Raw genomic sequence first — 20358 nt, 5'->3', positions numbered from 1 at the left:
TTCCCATGATCATTTCCTGACCTCTCGGCACCTGTGCATTCTCAAGGTATATTTTGTTGCTCTGGCGTCCCGGGACCCATCAGAATCAAGTATGATGCGGAGCTGCTCCAAAGTAACCCGTACCATTCATGCTTCTCGACTGTCTCAAATTCTCGCCTTTTCTACGATGAGCATGTTATAGAACTGATGGTGGGTCATGAGTGCCTGAATGTTGTTTTTGCCCTTCCACAAGACAAGTTCGTGTTCCTGAGAGAGTTCACACAGCTCGGTCCAATCTAAGAGAAATTAAGACCATAGCCCTTCAGCGCACTAAGAAAGGACACTTCAAAGAGCACAGTTGTCTCGCTCCTGCTACGGCCATGGAAAGAAGAATACCTACCAGCAGGTAATAGAGTGCATTCATTACTAGTATTTTCAAATATATTTAGTTAGCATAGATGCCATTTTAGCCCCAGTCCTAAACTTGAGGCTGGAATGGAACTGAAGGTTTTTAGGTTCAAACTTCGCAAAGACTTTCACCATTTTTGTCTTTTTAACAAGATACCATATTTTGAACTACATGCAGCTAGCATTCACTGGCAATAACACCATCCATGTTCGTCAGTTGGGGTTGGGAATTGGTGTCCTTATATTGTTTAAAGGGGTCATGTGATGCGATTTAAATTTTTCCTTTCTCTTTGGAGTGTTACAAGCTCTTGGTGTATAAAGAAGATCTGTAGAGTAGCAAAGACTAAAGAGATATTCTTTATCACTACATCACTATGTGGAAATATTTGCGTAATGCCGCCCAAATGTTCACACAAAGAAGGAAGGCGTGGTTTCTGCAACTGCAGTTAGTGTTGAAGCAGTCATGTCAGGGAAATGCTGTGTGTATCTAGGAGAAAGCAAAAGCACTTTATTTGGCCTTCCAAAAGTAGATGCATTTAGGAATCTTTAAGATTACTTACAACAGAACAGCAACACATTTATTGACGACTGTTTCATGAACCTAAGAGAGTCGGTAAATCTGACTTTGCTATGACAATCTGGCACTTCTGAATTAGCTACTGTAAGTTTGTTTTGTTTTTAGTTAAAGTATTTGCTATTAACTGTTCAAATGCGGTGGTTTGTGTGTTGTGTGTGTGTGCGCACGCGAGCACGCGCATGTGTGTGTATGTGTGAGAGAGAGAGAGGGTCAAACAGTGGAGTCAGCTGTCTTAACAGTCTGTGGCTTGTGTACTGTAAACCCATATGAGCTTCATCACCGTGTCTGTCACGTGACTCTGTTCCTCTTTCCGGCTTGAACTGATGGTAAAACTTTACATTTATTTTGAAAGATGAAGCTTGCGATTATGAAAAGGGGTGTTACATTTCCGACGAGTGCTTGCTGTGTTCGGTCAATCACAATGCACTGGGTCAACTGGCCAATCAGAGCAGACTGTGCTTGTTGGAAGGAGGGACTTTGTAGAAAACAACCATTTGAGAGAGATTGGGCATAGAGGACCTACAATAATGTACAGCATTTAAAGCATGTCAACGTACTCTGTTATACCAAATACAAAAAATATGACCCCTTTAAATTACAAGAAGTTCATCAGACTAGACAAGAAATCGCAGCTCCAAAAGACAATTAAGATTTCGGAAAGAATTGTGTTGATAACTCCTAACCAGAACAGAAGTTAATCGGACAAGATAAAAATAAGAATAAGACTTGACTCTAGCCTTATTCCTAACCTTATTGGACTAGAAAATAAATCCCAGCTCAAGTGGACTAAAAAGCCTTGACTCTTACCTTGTCCATAATCCTAATTTTACAGATAAATTTTTACTGAAACCAAATGCAGCAGAGGAGATAGCATGCATCTTTTAAATGACTACTCATATTTCCCAAGGCAGCATTTGTTAATTAGCAAAACCTTGATGGTTGTTCTTCGCTGTTCTGACAGAAGATTTTTTTCACAATCTTGTCACAATCAGTCCCTCAGGAAGTGCCAAGGCCCCATCTGAGCCTGTCTCTGCTGTATCCAGCCAAATCCCTCATTCAGCAGCTGATGGAGGACAACCAATGTCCCTCGCATCTCTCGCTCTCCTCCTCATTACTCCTGATCTCATCTCTCAAGGGAGACCAGCTTGTTCACTTCTTCAACGACAATATTGCAGAGGCAAGTCATTTGCGCTTTTTTCATATTCATATCCTGTGAGGAAATTTCCTGGATGGTTGTGCTGACAAACTTTCCCTAAGCAAGCTTTCTAAGCAATCTGTTGGATTTTGTTGGGTCGTCACACTGTATATACCTCGATTTGTCCTTCCGGTTAACCTTTTTTATTTACATTGACTGTATTACATTTGGCCAGCTGCCTTGTTTTCACAAGACGACTATCTGAACATCTTTCCACACATTCCTATGCAATCAGTGTCTTGTTTTTACAGGATATCCTAGACTGAATTGTAAACAAACACGCCTAACATTTGAAGTTTGTAATATGATTGGTGACCCTCATTAGAATCATTAATTCCCTACACCTACATAGAGTATTTATGTGGCTGTTTTCTTGGACACATATGGATCAAGGTATCATATAGCATATCGGGTTCTGTTGTTCATTTGATATTGTTCTTCTGATGTGTTCAGGTCTATTCAGTCTTGTTTATTTACACTCACTATTATACTCTGTATTCTGTTCTAGTCATCAGTCTAGAACATTAAACTTGACTCAATAAATTGATTCATCTCGCAGTGATGTGGACCTGGCACCTGTCTGAGCACAAGGACAAAGATTTCCTCATTTCCTTTTGCTTCACCCTCAAACTGAAGGACCTGCAGAGTGTCAATGTGGGCTTGTTTGATCAGTTCTTCAGAGTCATGGGTGAGTTTGTTTTCACCACAATCATGTTTATTTTTTCCACAATTTCCTACAATTTCTAAAAATTGGCACCAAAAAGTTTAGCAAGCAAACAGTTTCCAGTTTTAACGCTTTCTACTCCGCCAGTTTCGCCAGTAAACAGCATTGATGCCACAAACAGTTTAATCTCTCTCTTCCCAGGGCCCTCGGCTGATCACATCATTTCCTGTCTGACCCATAACAGTTACGGCATGCACCGGTTCCTGCAGCAGCTGATGATGGTTTTGTCCTTGCTGGAGAAAGTTCCTTCTCCTGAACCTTCTGAACTGGATTTCTACTCGCAGTTTGTAAAGAATAGCACAGGTTTGACTACTATTGTGAATATCTTACCTAAACCCTTCGACTGTAGGTTTAGCTAACACTTTTTGATTTAAGAATATTTGTATGTCCTTATGAATCAGGTAAAATGGTGAATTACGAACTGGTTCATTCCAGCAAGGTGAAGTTTATATATCCAAGCGAGGAAGAGATCGGAGACCTCACTTTCATTGTGGCGGAGAAGAAGACCCCACAAGTGTCATCTTTCTCCTTCAACATCATTTTGTACGTACTGGTATTCCAGGTCCATATCATTCTGGGCCAAACCACCCAGAACCGGACCATCCTACAACCTAAGACTCTTATACTCACCTGCACGGATGTCTTCCTCCTGGATGAAGACCACATCAGTTACCCACTACCTGAGTTCGCAAAAGAGTCACCACAAAGAGACAAGTACCGCCTCACGGACGCCCGGCGCATACACGACCTGGACCGCGTGCTAATGGGCTACCAGACTTACCAACAAGCCCTCACGCTGGTGTTTGATGGTGTTCCCGGGCTGGATCTTTTGTGCCACCTTACCATAGACCATTTGGCAGATGGTGACAGGAAGGGTGACAGGACGCAGATGTTCGGAGGAGCTGAGGGGGAAGTGCAATGGTGTATTTTCGTACCAGGAGCGGCTAGCAGAGAGAGGCTAATATCTCTCTTGGCTCGTCAATGGGAGACATTGTGTAGCCGAGAGTTGCCAGTCGACCAACAGGATAAAGTACTAAAAAACAACTGAAAATTTGCAGTATTCACCTACACAGTATGACGAATATTTATTTTTATGAACTTTTTTTATGATTTTGACACAATGCATCCTGGGGAACAATGTTGTAGAGTCCACACGAGTATATATTTTTTGTCTCAGGCTTCAAACTTAACTTTTTTTGCTGCTTTTCAGAAATATTTCTCTGCTGCTTTGTGCAATCAGCCATGCATCACAAAATGTGAATCATCAGTTTTGTTATTTTAAGTAAATTTGTTGTTCTGTGGCAAAATGATTTCCAGATGGCGTTCAATGAACGAAAAAGATATAGTCTTTTTTTTATGTAAATGCAGTTTTAATCTGCTATTTCAATTTTAGAAAGTATTCCCAAGATAAATCTGCGGATTTATTTGTACATATTTTCAAACAGAAGACCACCAAGAACATTACATAGCGCTTTTAACTTCATGATTGGAATTCAGCCTGATTATGCACTTTGAATTTTTTTAATAAATGTGAGTAAATGTTAAATGTTTTTTTTTTCTTCATTTAATGTCCAATTATTTTGTTTCATCTATGAATTGAAAGAAAATGTTAAAACAGAACATTGCGCAGTAAAAAAGAACAGAAAGTCCAGTCTAAGAAAATAAAATCTGGAAAGAGGTATGTATTCAGGCTGTGAATACAAAAACGTTAGGTTTTGCAATTAATTAATTCAATAAATAAAATGTTTAAAATGCTGGGTTAATTTGCCTGTAGATAAATGAACATCTTTAATGCTAGCTGTGTGAATAACAGAAAGATTTGGGCAAAAAAAACTGAAGTGTGTCGCATGACCAACCAAAGGCCTGGTTGAGCAAACCAAAAAAAAAAACCTCTTCTTCAATCTCCAGCCCATGTTGTTCCCTCCAAGACTGAGAGTCAGCAATATTAGATCCTGCTTTGAAACCCAATGTGCACGGGGCCTGTTGCAGAAACATTAACGGTCTGATTGACCACTAACAGATCACTTACAAAAATGCACACAGGGTCATGCAAAAAAACAGTGCTTTGTGGAAACTAACTGACAAATGTTTTTTAGCACTGTAATTTAAAACGGCGTGTTGAACACAGGTGAAAAAGGGCAGGAAACATTTGCTCTGTACTGCTGAATTACTGTGTCCAGTGCCGGTATTGTTAGTCTGACCCCTTCGCTTCCTGTTATTTCTTAGTAGGCAAACTGTGGCCTGTTTGTGCTTTGTTCCTTGGAAGCATTCTGCATTAGCCTTGCAACATTGAAAAGTTTTTGCATGTTATATTTGTTTGTGTGGAGCTGAATGAGTTAGACAGATTAACCCATTTGTCGTTTATGGAAGCCCATCTCCGCCACTGAAGTAACTTTTTTTATTCAATGGCGGAAATGGGCTTCCATAGTAATGAGCTCAGAATGAATCCAAAACGTTATGAAATTTGAAATCTTTTTATGTATGGTACTAACGTACATGCAATCACCTGTGTGGTTGCTAAAATGTTGGTAGTAGTTGCCAGGACATAGCTATGGGGTTGTTAGGGAGTTGTTTCTTATTTCGTTACAATGTGGCGATGTTCTAAGGGGCTGTTCACACAGAATGCGTATTTGCGTCTAAAAACTTAGAGCCCAGGAATGGTTTAAAAAAAAAAAAAAATAGTGCTGAATGCCTCCTCCACCATGTTGCCATCAAATAAAACAATTGCCATGCCAGCTTGCTACTGTAAACAAAACCTCACAAAGCTTGCCCCGCCTCCGGGGGCTTCTGACTGGTCCACTTTATGTCTAAAGACGCGGCACTCGTGTGCAACGCTGCAAATGATGAAAGACATGAGCGCAGTGAAGGGTTTATGTAGGTGTTATGTTGTTGCTACTGTGCTCTGAGTGGCTTTTAGCACCTTGCTGGGCAGTGCTTCATGGTTGCTAAGTTGTTCTGTGCTTTGCTCTGTCACTGTTAAAGAATTGTAGGTAGTTGCCATGGTGTTGCTATGTGGTTTCCAGTGATTTTAGTACATTGTGGTTAGTAGGGTATTCAGAGGGGTTTTTCATGCATTGCTAATGTTGCTGTTAAGGTGCTGTGCATGGATGGTTTGGCAATGTTCTAGGATCTACTGGAGCATTATGAGTGGTTTTATGTGAATGGCTGTGCAGTTGCTAGGGGTTTTAACATGGTTTTTTATGAGGTTGTTAAGCATGTGCTAGACTTTGTAGATGGTTTTCAGTTCTGACTAGTTTATAGTGCATTGTTATACAGTTGCTAGGGTGTTTCTATGCAGTTGCTAAGGTGTTCTAAACAGTTTTCATGCATAAATAATATATACAGTTGCTAATATTTTCTGTGTCATTTTAGTGCTTCGCTAAGGAGTTGCTGAAGTATTATATGAGGGTTTCCAGGGTGTTCAGAGTCATTTTTAGTGCATTGCTATACAGTCATGTGGGTGCTATGCATTTGCAAGGTAATCTAAATGGTTTTTCATGCCTTGCTAAGGGGTAACAACTTGCAAGATTTTCTCTGTGGTTTTTAATGCATTGCTTATTAGTTGCTAAGGCACTGTCAGGGCATTGCTATGTGGTTGCAAATGTGTTCTCAATTGCCGTGACTGTTCTTATTGCATTATGATGTATTTGCTAGGGTGTTCTGGGTAGTTGCATACCAACAAAAAGCTCAACCTCGAGTCTCTAAAATTCTGGTCTCTAGATATGGCTTGAGTCCCTCTTTTTACCCGTTTTATTATCTGCCATACAAAAAAAGTCAAATAATTTAGAAAAGTTAAAAAGCTGAACCATTTTATGTTAAATATCCCAGATTATTATGTGGCACAAATCACAGTTGATCACTAAATTGTGATAACAAAAAGCAATATAAAAACGAATAACTATTTTAAACCTGATGCCCCTCAACATTGTGTTTTCTTTTCAAAGCAAACATTCCTCTGTCAACTATCACTTTTCAGCAGACAAACAATAGCAGGAACTCTCAAAGTCTCAAACTGACTCAACTGACACAGCAGTGCTGCAGGGTGAACGCCGCTGTTCTTTAACTATATTAAATGTCTGCTTTCCAGTTTCAATCTACTGATCTAACTGAATTTAGCCATTTAAATTTAATGTGCACAGAAATAGAATTGTAAAAAAGAACTGCTTTTTCAAGTTAAAAAAAGATATAAAAGTTTATGATTGATCAAAACTAATTTTATCATTCCTGTAGGTCAAATAGTAGAGTACTTCACTTACAACTCCAAGAGCAAAAGTTTGATTCCCATAGAAAACGCCAACTGATTTAAGATAAAAGTGCTACTAAATGTGTGAATGTCACTGTTTAAATACCCTTTTCACAAGTTTTTTACTTTTAAAATAGAATTAACCTCAACTCTAACCCTAGTGCTGCTGGCATACTTTTTATGTGACCCTGTCAAATAAAATTAAGAAATCTGCAAATGCTCAGTGTGCCTTTTTAAATTCTGCTGAGACCTGTAATCTTGTCAGCTGACAAACATGGACTTCCCAAACCACTGAGGCAAACGATGGAGGAAATCCGGTGATTTTTCTGTCAGGAAAGGATGTTTTTCTCACCCTTTCTCTTGCTCGAAGCCGCTGTGTGTCAAATCAAACTTCTCTCGCTCCGCGTCCAGCTGCTCAACATGCAAATCTTTGAAAGCACAATGAGTGAGAAGGTCTGAAGAGGTTTTTCTGGAGATGTATGAAATTGAGACATTCTGTTGTGTCCAGTGACTGGAGATAGTGGCTGCTCTCAGGAGAGGTAGTTCTGTTTGTTACATTTTTATCTGACGACTTTTTTGGAATTTTTTCTGGTTTTGGGGAAGCAGACATGTCTTATCTTCTCATTTTGGGACTCATGGTACTGTGGACTTCACACATTCAGGTAAGTTGAAAAGTGGTTGCTTACATCTTTAGTTAACGTTTTAAATAATTAGTTAAAAGCTTTTTGGACATGCGCCGTGGTTATGCCAAGGTATTTATTGAAAAACCATGTAAATTGTTTATTATGTGAATATGAACTAAATAAGTAAAATTATATTGCCATTACAAGTGCTACCATAGTGTCCAAAACAAATCAATACTGCCCAAGGTACTCTTTCTACTTTTTGGTATTTTTTTGTGATTGGTTACTGTACCATGGTACTGACCCATTACACTTTTGTAAGGGTGGTCTTATTTTTAATTAACAACTTTTTTTTGGACTATAATAATACCATTGTATAATACTGTGTAAATCCTGGCAAGTAGTGGTGGTACCATGGTGCATTGCTGATATCAGATAATAATAAGGTACTTTGATTTATATTATAGTTATTTACTATGATAGATACATTCAGGAAAGTTGCATGAAAATAGGTTGTTTATAACCCCTACAGGTGCTTCTCAATGAATTAGAATGTCATGGAAAGATTCATTTATTTCAGTAATTCAACTCAAAACTCTTGTTATAAATAAATTCAGTGCACACAGACTGAAGTAGTTTAAGTCTTTGGTTCTTTTAATTGTGATGATTTTGGCTTACATTTAACAAAAACCCACCAATTCATCTCAACAAATTAGAATCATAAAACCAATAAAAAACATTTTTTGTGAAGTGTTGGCCTTCTTGAAAGTATGTTCATTTACTGTACATGTACTCAATACTTGGTAGGGGCTCCTTTTGCTTTAATTACTGGCTCAATTCGGCGTGGCGTAGAGGTGATCAGTTTGTGGCACTGCTGAGGTGGTCTGGAAGCCCAGGTTTCTTTGACAGTGGCCTAAAGCTCATCTGCATTATTTGGTCTCTTGTGTATTACCTTCCTCTTGACAATAACCCATAGATTGTCTCAGGGGTTCAGGTCTGGTGAGTTTGCTGGCCAGTCAAGCACACAAACACCATGTTCATTTAACCAACTTTTGGTGCTTTTGCCAGTGTGGGCAGGTGCCAAATCCTGCTGGAAAATTAAATCTTCAAAAAGCTGGTCAGCAGAAGGAAGCATGAAGTGCTCCAATATTTCTTGGTAAACCGGTGCAGTGACTTTGGTTTTCAAAAAACACAATGGACCAACACCAGCAGATGACATTGCACCCCAAATCATCACAGACTGTGGAAACTTAACACTGTACTTCAAGCAACTTGGGCTATGAGCTTTTCCACCCTTCCTCCAGACCCTAGGACCTTGGTTTCCAAATGAAATACAAAACTTGTTCTCATCTGAAAAGAGGACTTTGGAGCACTGGCCAACAGTTCAGTTCTTCTTCTCCTTAGTCCAGGTAAGACACCTCTGACGTTGTCTGTGGTTCAGCAAATTCCTCGATACGTCTGTGTGTGGTGGCTCTTGATGCCTTGACCCCAGCCTCAGTCCATTCCTTGTGAAGTTCACTCAAATTCTTTAATCCAGTATAAATAAAATAAATAAAAAATAAATGTATGCATTTAGCAGACGCTTATATCCAAAGCGACTTACAGTGCATTCAGGCTATCAATTTTTACCTATCATGTGTTCCCAGGGAATCGAACCCCCAACCTTGCACTTGATAGCTCAATGCTCTACCAATTGAGCTACAGTTTACTTGACAATCCTCATAAGGCTGCGGTTCTCTTGGTTGGTTGTGCATCTTTTTCATCCACACTTTTTCCTTCCACTCAACTTTCTGTTAACATGCTTGGATACAGCACTCTGTGAACAGCCAGCTTCTTTAGCAATGAATGTTTGAGGCTCGTTGTGAAGGGTGTCAGTGATTGCCTTCTGGACAACTGTCAGATCAGCTGTCTCCCCCATGATTGTGTAGCCTAGTGAACCAAACTGAGAGACCATTTTTGAAGGCTCAGGAAACATTTGCAGGTGTTTTGAGTTGATTAGCTGATTGGCATTTCACCATATTCTAATTTGTTGAGATAGTGAATTGGTGGGTTTTTGTTAAATGTATCACGTTTATAACAATATCATAATATTTTAATGCCAAGAAGTATAAAGTACAAATACTATGGTGTAAACATTTGAACTTGTTACTTTAACGTTACCTCAGAGTAGATTTGCGCTGAAAAAATAGTTTTTCGCATAAATCCCTTTTTTTACTTTACGTTAGCCTGCTTGTCCACAGCAATGATATTAAATGTTTGTTTTAGAACCAACTTTCGTTTATTGTCGTTCCCAGGCCGTTTCTAATCGCTGCGATGCGTCCGTTGATGTCCTTCACAAGACTCCCTGCACCTCCTGCGCCGCTTCCGCTGCCGTCGTCTGCCCGCAAGGGTTCAGGAAGATCAACCAGAACCCCGATATCTGCAAGTATGTTATTAGCCAGGCTCTTCCTTTCTGTTCGCTCAGAAAGTTTGTGTTTAACGTGTTCTGTCCTTACCCCTGCTTCAGATACGTTGTGGAAATCGGCAGTCGTCAAGTGGAGCTGTCAGGGTGTTCTCACAGCTGTCAGGGGGTCACGACAGTCCAGCACTGCTGTCCGGGCTTCTGGGGCTCCCTGTGCTTGCGTGAGTTACACTGAGATAAAGTGTTTAGAAAATGTCATCAAGCATCTATCTATCTAATATAAATTAGCATGTAAACACTTTTTCAGACCATACAGACAGAGTGATCGGTATCAGTCAAGTATGGTGATATGGTTAAATGTACTTTATGGTGCTTTAGGTTAGTATCTACTAAATGATGAATTTTCTAACTAGTCTTGTGTGTTTTTCTAGCTTGCCCTAGCTGGTCTGGAAAGATTTGTAACGGTTATGGTACATGTGCATCTGAAAATGGCACCTGTGTTTGTAATGTAAGTGCATATGAGTTGCATTCTTTTACTTAAAGTAAACTTTAAAATGCACTACATTTTTATTTAATTTTATTTATTTTTCAAAAATATGAATTGTCATTCTAATTATATTTTTATGTTAATTCAAACGTTTTTGTTGAAATAGATCAACATTTATTAAAGTTTTAAGTAACATAATATAAAATAAATAAAGTATAACAGAATTAATAGTATAGCCTTCATCAGAGTTACTTTTCTGAATTGTGCTTTTTTTTACTTCTACATAATTATCCAGGTTTTTTTTTACATAAATGAATAAGAAAATATGTATGTATGTATGTATTTAAATAATATTAAAAAATAATATTCTTCAGTTTTGTTAATTCCAATTTTTTTTTAATTAAATTGATGCTTATTTATTAATTTATTAAAATAAGCTATGTTCAATTACATTTGTACCTAATAATAATAATTAAAAAAAATATATATAATAATAGTGGTAATATTAATAATAATCAACATTTTTTTCAGGAGGGATATATAGGCTTTGCGTGTCAGAATTGTTTGAATGAGAATGCCTATGGAGACCACTGCCGTTCAGGTCTGTTATTTGTGTTGATTTCTGATAGCATAAGATAATAATCACCATTTTTGGAGATAAAATTGTCTAATTGTTAAACTGCTATAGAGTGCAGCTGTGTGAATGGAAAGTGTAACTCCGGTCCGAATGGAGATGGTGAATGTTACTGTCAGCCGCCATTTTCAGGACCAAAGTGTGATAAAGGTAACTTAGGTATTGTGTCTATACATACCCATGGTGCATTCAATATCCAGTTACTTTCAGTAAATATAATTATGCTTATTTTGTTAAATCACACCTTTCGTTTCCTGTGCAGTTTCTTCATCTTGTTCAAACTGCCCAGCCCATTCATACTGTAAGGGAGACGACACAAATGCTGTGTGCGAATGTCTGCCTGGATTCAAGAAGAAAGGAAATGCATGTACAGGTACCTCCGATGTTTAGCTACATGTTAAACATTACATAATGTGTATATGTATGAGATGCATTTTGCAAATATAGGATAATTTTTCTTTAGTTTTAATGCAAGACATCCCAAGTGAACAGCGTAGTAATTTATTTATTGATTGGTTACATTAAGAATTTCAGAATTCGCAAGTTTTCTGAAATGTTATGTTTAAATGTGCAAACGAGGCAGTCTGTAATTGAATATTTGCATAAAGAACATTGGATAAAACCATGTTCAAAATAGATTTGAATTAAATTTGATTGACATATTAGAGTTATTAGGTTTTTATTGAGGGGAAAGTACTGTCAACATCCAGGAAAGCATATTCAGCATGATTTTAGGAACAAAGTGTTCTATAAAACCAAGAGAACTATATTAAAATTGAATTAAATGATAAATTAACGCTTTTATCCGAAGTGATTTACAGTGCATTCAGGCTAAAAAATGTTTACCTAACATGTGTTCCCTGGGAATTGAACCCACAACATACAAACAATATGAACAAACATTCAGTAAAATTATTCCGAATATAGATGGGAATAAAACTGTACATTTTGTGTATGTAAGTGCTAATGAAGTGAAACTTTTTTAGATAAAATGGCTTGTAAATGTTATGCACTGTAACAGACGCAAACAGATAAAGTGCAATAGAATAAACACTCCAAAGTGTGTTCTTTCCACTAGTCTGAAACAACACATTATGAAAAACCATATAAACTAAAACCTCAAAACTGAAAACAAAGTCTTGACTTTAGGTTTCTCAATCATTTTAGAGGCTGGTTCCTATCCATCATGTCTTTCTGTCCCGTTCCAGGTTCCTGGTGTTCACCGGCGATTTGTGACACAAATGCTAAATGTGTATTAAGCGGTGGAAAGTTTCAGTGCGAGTGTGAAGAGGGATTCAGAGGAGATGGCAAACACTGCATTCCCATCAACCCCTGCGACACTAAAAACGGAGGCTGTCCTGTAGAGTCCACCGCCTGTGAATTCACAAGCCCAGGAAAGGTGAGTAATGAATCTAAATCTGAAGCTAATGTCGAATTCAATGTGGATTGTTGCTATGTGAGTGTTGTGTGTGTTTCTCTCCAGTCGAAATGTGTGTGTTTGCCTGGAATGGAATCGTCCGACCCGTCCAAGGGCTGCACGCAGAAGTCGGCCTGCACATCGGGTTCATGCCATGTCAGCGCCCGCTGTGAGACCAACTCAGACGGCACGCCCAGGTCTGTCTGGGTGCTTCTCTCGTGATAACATGACAAAGGCAACTTTCACATCCTGCAAAAGTGATTCTGTTGCGTCATGAGTAGCTGAGAGGCTTTGCTCAGATGCTCGCAGAAGGCCAGGGGTATAACCCGAGACGTTTCATTCTTTCAGCTGCCGATGCAACGCTCAACAGATCGGCGATGGCAGACGTTGCTATGCTAACCTCATGGAAAGGGTTCTGGAGCTGGACAGAGATGGCAGTCAGGCAGGAAACCTCACTGGAAGCATTCGGTTCTTTGGTGGGTCTGCTGAGATCACCAGATCTGCTTCCCCGCTCTTTTGAGTTTGCTTTATCAGTTTAAAATCGGACAGCTCTGACAGCGTGTTGTGTTTTTCAGAGCAAGCGTGTGAGTTCACACTCAGCCAGCACGGCCCGTTCACGGCGTTCATTCCTGTGGGACAGAATCCATTCCAAGTGGGTTGAAGCAGACAAAAAACAAAAAAACACCCAAACAGTGGTCTGCAGTTTGTGTTTCACGTCCTCATAATGTTTCCTGTTTTTTTTTGCGTGTGACAACTTCCTGTTTGTCGCGAACAGATGTTTACATGTGCTGTGCTCTTTAGACGCTTACAGGAAGGTCATCGAGCAGCGTCCTGAATGCAGTGTGCAAAAATCACCTCATCCTCGGACAGAAACTCTACAGAGATCTGGAGGGGAAAGACATGTGGATGTACGGAGGAGAAAAGATCAGATTCAAAACAAAAAAGGTGTCCATCTGTCTTTCCATCATCTATCTATCCATCTATCCATTCATCTATCCATCTATCTAATGTCCATCCATCCATCTATCCATCATCTATTCATCTATCATCTATCCATCTATCATCCATCACTCCATCCATCCATCGATCTAATGCCTGTCCGTCCGTCCATCCACCTGTCTGTCTGTCTGTCTGTCTGTCTGTCTGTCTATCTATCTGTCTATCTATCTATCTATCTATCTATCTATCTATCTATCTATCTATCTATCTATCTATCTATCTATCTATCTATCCATCGTTCATATTATCTACAATACTATCGTTCTATTATTCTTTATATCATTCTGTCATTCTGTCTATCGATTTATCTTTCACACTATCATACTAGCTACCATTCTACATCAGTCTTTCCATCGTTCCGTCTATCCTTCTGTCATTCTGTCTATTTTTCTAACATTCCATTTATCGTCTTTTACATTGTTCTATTGCTCTATCATTCTATCGTGCTATCTATCATCCTTTCATTTTATCTATCATTCTGTCAATCATTCTAACATTCTATCTATTGTTCTATCATACTATCTATCACTCTATCTATCGTACTGTCTATCATTATATCATTTTTCTATCGTTCTGTCATATTTTTTTCTGTTCTTCCTATTGTACTATCTAACGTTCTGTCATTCCACATCAGTCGTTCTATTGTCCCGTCTATCATTCTATACTTATTTGCATTCTATCAATCAGTCTTACATTCTATCATTCTAACATTCTATCTATTATATCATGTATAACTCTTTCTATCATTCTTTAAACCATGCTATCTATTGTTTTATCATTTTATCTATCATTCATTCATTGTGTCTATCATTTTAACATTCTGTCCATTGTTCTGTTTATTGTACTGTTTATAATTATATCTGTTTTTCTTTGAATCATTCTATCTATCTTTCTATTCTTCTGTATGTCCTTCTATTGTTCTATCATTCTATCACTTTATCTATCATACTGTACACTCACCTAAAGGATTATTAGGAAAACCTGTTCAATTTCTCATTAATTCAATTATCTAATCAACCAATCACATGGCAGTTGCTTCAATGCATTTAGGGGTGTGGTCCTGGTCAAGACAATCTCCTGAACTCCAAACTGAATGTCAGAATAGGAAAGAAAGGTGATTTAAGCAATAGAGCGTGGCATGGTTGTTGGTGTCAGACGGGCCGGTCTGAGTATTTCACAATCTGCTCAGCTACTGGGATTTTCACGCACAACCATTTCTAGGGTTTACAAAGAATGGTGTGAAAAGGGAAAAACATCCAGTATGTGGCAGTCCTGTGGGCGAAAATGCCTTGTTGATGCTAGAGGTCAGAGGAGAATGGGCCGACTTATTCAAGCTGATAAAAGAGCGACTTTGACTGAAATATCCACTCGTTACAACCGAGGTATGCAGAAAAGCATTTGTGAAGCCACAACATGCACAACCTTGAGGCGGATGGGCTACAACAGCAGAAGACACCACCGGGTACCACTCATCTCCACTACAAATAGGAAAAAGATGCTACAATTTGCACGAGCTCACCAAAATTGGACAGTTGAAGACTGGAAAAATGTTGACTGGTCTAATAAGTCTGTGATGATTTCTGATGACATTCAGATGGTAGAGTCAGAATTTGGCGTAAACAGAATGAGAAAATGGATCCATCATGCCTTGTTACCACTGTGCAGGCTGGTGGTGGTGGTGTTATAGTGTGAGGGATGTTTTCTTGGCACACTTTAGGCCCCTTAGGGCCAATTGGGCATCGTTTAAATGCCACGGCCTACCTGAGCATTGTTTCTGACCATGTCCATCCCTTTATGACCACCATGTACCCATCCTCTGATGGATACTTCCAGCAGGATAATGCACCATATCACAAAACTTGAATCATTTCAGATTGGTTTCTTGAACATGACAATGAGTTCACTGTACTAAAATGGCCCCCACAGTCACCAGATCTCAACCCAATAGAGCATCTTTGGGATGTGGTGGAACAGAAGCTTCGTGCCCTGGATGTGCATCCCACAAATCTCCATCAACTGCAAGATGCTATCCTATCAATATGGGCCAACATTTCTAAAGAATGCTTTCAGCACCTTGTTGAATTCATGCCACGTAGAATTAAGGCAGTTCTGAAGGCGAAAGGGGGTCAAACACAGTATTAGTATGGTGTTCCTAATAATCCTTTAGGTAAGTGTATATTGTTCTGTCATGCTATCTTTCATTCTATCTATCGATAAATGTCTGTCTATTGTTCTATTCATCATTCTCTCTGTCTATTTTTTCTGTCTGATATATAAATGCCTCAATCCACTGATTTTTGCATGTGTCTGCAGCATTTTATCCTGATGAGAGATCCAGACATGTTGTTTACTATACTTGAGAGCGATATCCCAGCATCTAATGGAATAATTCATATTATTGACAAGCCCTTTACGCTTGCTCATATCGAGTCTTCAAACAACAACATGGAGGTAAAGCTGTTCAAACAGTTTCACAAGCAGCTAATCTAGCAATAATATCTGATGAATGACACACAGCACCAACCTTAACACCCTCTAATGTAGATGTTCTTTTCTGCAACCTCAAGTTCTCCTCAAAGACCATCGGGGAGATTTTCAGAGAGGATGACAGGTTCAATCGATTCCTGTCTCTGATTGATGTGAGTGATCTCCTCTCGCAATCTTTTTCTGCATTTCTCCACTGAACCCATGCACTGAGAACATTTTTTCTTTCTTTCTGCTGCAGAATTGTGGAGCCCTGTTGCCTGTCAGAGGTTCAGGTCCACTCACAGTGTTTGTTCCAACCAACACAGCCATAGACAGATTCAGAGATGGAAGTCTTGTGTACATGCTGAATGACGTGAGCTGCCATTATGTGTTTTCTACCTCTAATGAAGTTGGATATGTACAAAACAAATTATTCAGAACACAGATTTACTAATGATTTTAATCAAATCTTTAGGATGTTCATATATGTGTTCGAATAACACACGCTGATCTTTCATCTCTTTGTTTTAAAGGCCAAACCAAAGCTTCAGTCACTTCTGAAACACCATATGTTCTCCCTGGCTGCTGTGAGTCTCCTTTGACATACAAAATCATGTGCTGAATGGTTAACCACAGTTAATTTGACTTCAATATTAGGCTTTTATGAACATTATTTCCAATTAAATGGTTTGACAAATGAAAATGTTTTTAAAAGTTTAAGAAATTATATTCTAGGAAGCATCTGATTGGACAAAAATATGTATGCCTGTGAGTTTATTTGGGTCATTGGGGCATGTTTGGGGTCATTTGTTGATGGTAAACATCATTACCTGTATGTGAAGATTAGATGTGTCTTGTGAGATTAGAATTAGCTGCCTCCAAGGTTAAGTGTAGGGGTTGCTTCAGGACTTATAATTTAGACTGCAATATTTTTGGACCATTTTGTAAATAATACTAAATGAATGTTTGAGTTTTTAAACTAATCTTAAAATATCCTTGCCTAAGGTCACTGTGGACCAGCTTGCTAGCATGTCTGAGATTACTACAATGGCCAATGAGGTCTTAAGGATCAATGCCTCTGAGGATGTAAGTGAATGTGCTTTATTGATTACATTGGCTTTAACTCCTAATGGGAATGAGCAATTTTTATGAAATTTGGTACAAATGTTTTAGCCCTCATTCTGTTTTCAAATAAAAAATTTGGCGACTTAGCGGCATTGTAATAATGGGAAACTGAAAAATAATGGTACTGCCGTTTTTACACTCTCTCAATCAATCCACAGGGAAGAGTCTTTCTGGGCGATAAAGGAATATCTCTCGAAACGAAAGACATTATCGCATCCAATGGAATCATTCACATGATTGATGGAGTTCTTGTGCCTTCCTTCATAGTTCCCATAATGCCCCATCGGTGTGATATAAATGGGAGCAGGATCTCTTTTGTAGGTCCCTTTTAAATGTGTCTTCACGTAATCAAGTGACCAACGCAATGATTGTGTTCAATTTTATGTTAAATACAATTAATTTATTTATTATGGTTAATAAAACATCTGTACAACAAGGTTTTCTAAAAATTCTAGGAAAAATGTTCCTTCTTTTCATAGGGTCACTGTGTCCGATGCAGCCATCTCCATGAGACACAATGTCCGCCTGGAAGTGTTGAGCTGGTATTTGATGCTTTCAATTAATTATGACCTATATCATCCATTAACGCATCTATAATCAGTATGTAATTGATAAAAGACATTTTAAATGAATATATTTTCAAAATTAAAACAACCAATGAAGAATATCTAAACATGAGCAACATTTACAGTACAGCTGTATCATTTATTGATGGGAACACTGTATTTGAGCTTTTTTTTCACCTTGGTAGGAAAATTATTTTAGAGGCTGTGAACCAATTCCTGATCAACGATGGTCATACTCTATCTATGAGGAAGGCTGTGCCAAATACTGCAACATTACTCAGACGGTATGAAAACAAGATCTCAGATCCCACATACAAACACAACCCACAATTGTTTGCTAAACTGTTTTTTAACAATTGCTTATAAACCTTTAAAGACAGACTTACTATATGCTACAAGGTTGTTCTTCGAGTGTATATACCTCAGTTGAAGCCATCAATCTGCATTATTTCAATTTATTCTCAAAGTAATCCCATTTAAGAGCAGAATTCAAAATGAAGAACTACATTACCCATGATTCCATACAAAATAATTTGAGTTGCAGTGAGCAAATCACACCACAGAAGCTTGTAAATAAACACATATTTTGAAATAAACTAAAAAAATATTGTTTCTACAGGTATAATTAATAACTTTAAATGAGTTTCACCATTGTTTAATTCGATAATGTAATTTGCAGTGGTTCATGGGATTGTAGTTCTTTCCCTTACTGAAGCCATTAAATACACAGTCTTGTACATTTGTCTTCGCCCATTTATTTTTCCAAAGTTTGTAATGTTGTGATTCTTCTGTAGCTGGTTGGCTTGGTTTATAGATTTTAAACTTTTTTTTAGCAAAAATGCATCTGAACCACCTCCACTGAAAAAGTGGACGGGCACTAATGCATTCAATTTATAATGAATAATCTGTATGAATATGGACGTTTGTGAGAAGTGCACCATCTTGTTTTCAGATGCCACAGTGTTGTAGTGGTTTCTATGGGCCGGACTGTAAACCGTGTATTGGGGGTTTCCAGCACCCATGTTATGACACAGGGACTGTGAGTATGCAACTCTGCGGTCACTACAATCGTGACTGGAAGTTCTGGTGTTTATTTGTCATCTGTCTGTCCATAGTGTTTTGATGGCATCAATGGGAACGGCTCCTGTAAGTGTGAAGCAGCGTTTACAGGTGTAGGCTGCCACCTCTGCTCAGACCCCAACAAACATGGAGAGAACTGTGATGAAGGTGAAGTTATATACCTTATATATTGTCAAAGGATTTTTGTACAAACCGTGACCCCGCTGATATATTACCAGTCACAGTGACCTCTTTCTCTGCTCGTGCTCTGTTTGCTCCTGTAGACTGCCACTGTGTCCATGGCATATGTGATAACAGGCCTGGCAGTATGGGGGTGTGTAGAAGAGGATCCTGTCAGGATGGGTTTTCAGGGAAGCTTTGTGACCAGACAGCCACCCCCTGCAATTCAGACGGCGTCCTCGAGCACTGCCACATTCATGCCAAATGTGTCTACAACAACGAGCAAACCATGTTAGTGTAGATCATTGTAGACTGCAGTCAGCTATTTTATTTTATTTTAATTTTTTTATTCATCATTTGTTTAATTAATCATTTGTTTACCATTTATCATTTCAGCAAATATTTGGCAGGTTTATTTTTGACAACCCAATATTTATACTCAATTCCCATTATTTTATTTTAGACTGCAATCAGGTATTTTTTTTTTACATTACTTTTCACAATCAGTTTTATAATTTTATTTTATTTCTTTATACAGTCAGGTTTATTTAATTTTATTTATACAATGTTATTTTTTTGCAAATATCTTTTTTTGTTTTTTTTAAGAGCCCAATACTTTTACTGCAGTGCCCTTTGAAGCAAGCATGTTAGTAATGGCAGTTTATGTGCAGACTTGTTAATCTTTGGCATGTTATTGATCTATCATACATTGTGCTATAGGTGTGTTTGTTTGCCTGGATATGAAGGAGACGGCTACACCTGCATTAAAACCGATCCCTGCCTCCAACCTCAGAGAGGAGGCTGCGATGTCAATGTAAAACAGATGTTCCCTTTTCCAGTGGTTTGCTTTTAGCAATGTCTGCCTAATTTTGCAGAATGAACCAATTTTCTAGAATCTGTCGGACTTTCTAATACCTTTCTATGATATATGATACTATGATAAGCTCATGTTGGGTTTTTGTGTGTGTGTGTTTTATAGGCCAGATGCATGTACAGTGCAGGAATGGTAAATTGTGCTTGTATGGAAGGATGGACAGGTGATGGACGTTTGTGTGTGGGAATCAATAACTGTTTGAGCGAGAGTCGTGGTGGATGTCATGAAAATGCAGAATGCAGAGTCACCGGACCAGGACAGGTAATGTTGGACAATCTGTGAAGATACAACTAACCGGTAGGACAGAAAAATTACAAAAAAATCTCTATCTCCATTGTTTTTCCTAGACACCACTGAGATTAAATGAAGCTCCTGTTGAAAGGCTTTTGCATGTTGGAGGT

At 38.5% G+C, this 20358-nt stretch overlaps 1 protein-coding gene across 2 annotated transcripts in view; it reads left to right on the top strand.

Moving 5' to 3' along the window:
* Window positions 1-7511: 7511 nt before the first annotated feature.
* LOC132131979 (stabilin-1-like) overlaps window positions 7512-20358 on the top strand; it is a 32517-nt gene continuing 19670 nt past the window's right edge. For both annotated transcript variants that reach the window (XM_059544179.1, XM_059544178.1), the window contains exons 1-25: window positions 7512-7788; window positions 10044-10174; window positions 10256-10371; window positions 10582-10658; window positions 11169-11238; window positions 11326-11421; window positions 11534-11644; window positions 12480-12670; window positions 12755-12885; window positions 13037-13164; window positions 13264-13340; window positions 13490-13633; window positions 16001-16138; window positions 16255-16326; window positions 16413-16526; window positions 16687-16740; window positions 17159-17239; window positions 17437-17595; window positions 17758-17820; window positions 18030-18128; window positions 18797-18883; window positions 18960-19071; window positions 19188-19374; window positions 19804-19897; window positions 20063-20218. In XM_059544179.1, the coding sequence (XP_059400162.1) occupies window positions 7735-7788; window positions 10044-10174; window positions 10256-10371; window positions 10582-10658; window positions 11169-11238; window positions 11326-11421; window positions 11534-11644; window positions 12480-12670; window positions 12755-12885; window positions 13037-13164; window positions 13264-13340; window positions 13490-13633; window positions 16001-16138; window positions 16255-16326; window positions 16413-16526; window positions 16687-16740; window positions 17159-17239; window positions 17437-17595; window positions 17758-17820; window positions 18030-18128; window positions 18797-18883; window positions 18960-19071; window positions 19188-19374; window positions 19804-19897; window positions 20063-20218 (2742 nt within the window). In that variant the 5' untranslated portion in view covers window positions 7512-7734. The remainder of the gene's footprint in view (window positions 7789-10043; window positions 10175-10255; window positions 10372-10581; window positions 10659-11168; window positions 11239-11325; window positions 11422-11533; window positions 11645-12479; window positions 12671-12754; window positions 12886-13036; window positions 13165-13263; window positions 13341-13489; window positions 13634-16000; window positions 16139-16254; window positions 16327-16412; window positions 16527-16686; window positions 16741-17158; window positions 17240-17436; window positions 17596-17757; window positions 17821-18029; window positions 18129-18796; window positions 18884-18959; window positions 19072-19187; window positions 19375-19803; window positions 19898-20062; window positions 20219-20358) is intronic.

The sequence above is a fragment of the Carassius carassius genome, chromosome 48 (genome assembly GCF_963082965.1).
Source record: "Carassius carassius chromosome 48, fCarCar2.1, whole genome shotgun sequence".
Classification (NCBI taxonomy): Eukaryota; Metazoa; Chordata; class Actinopteri; order Cypriniformes; family Cyprinidae; genus Carassius; species Carassius carassius.
This window is presented reverse-complemented; position numbering and strand designations above follow the sequence as displayed.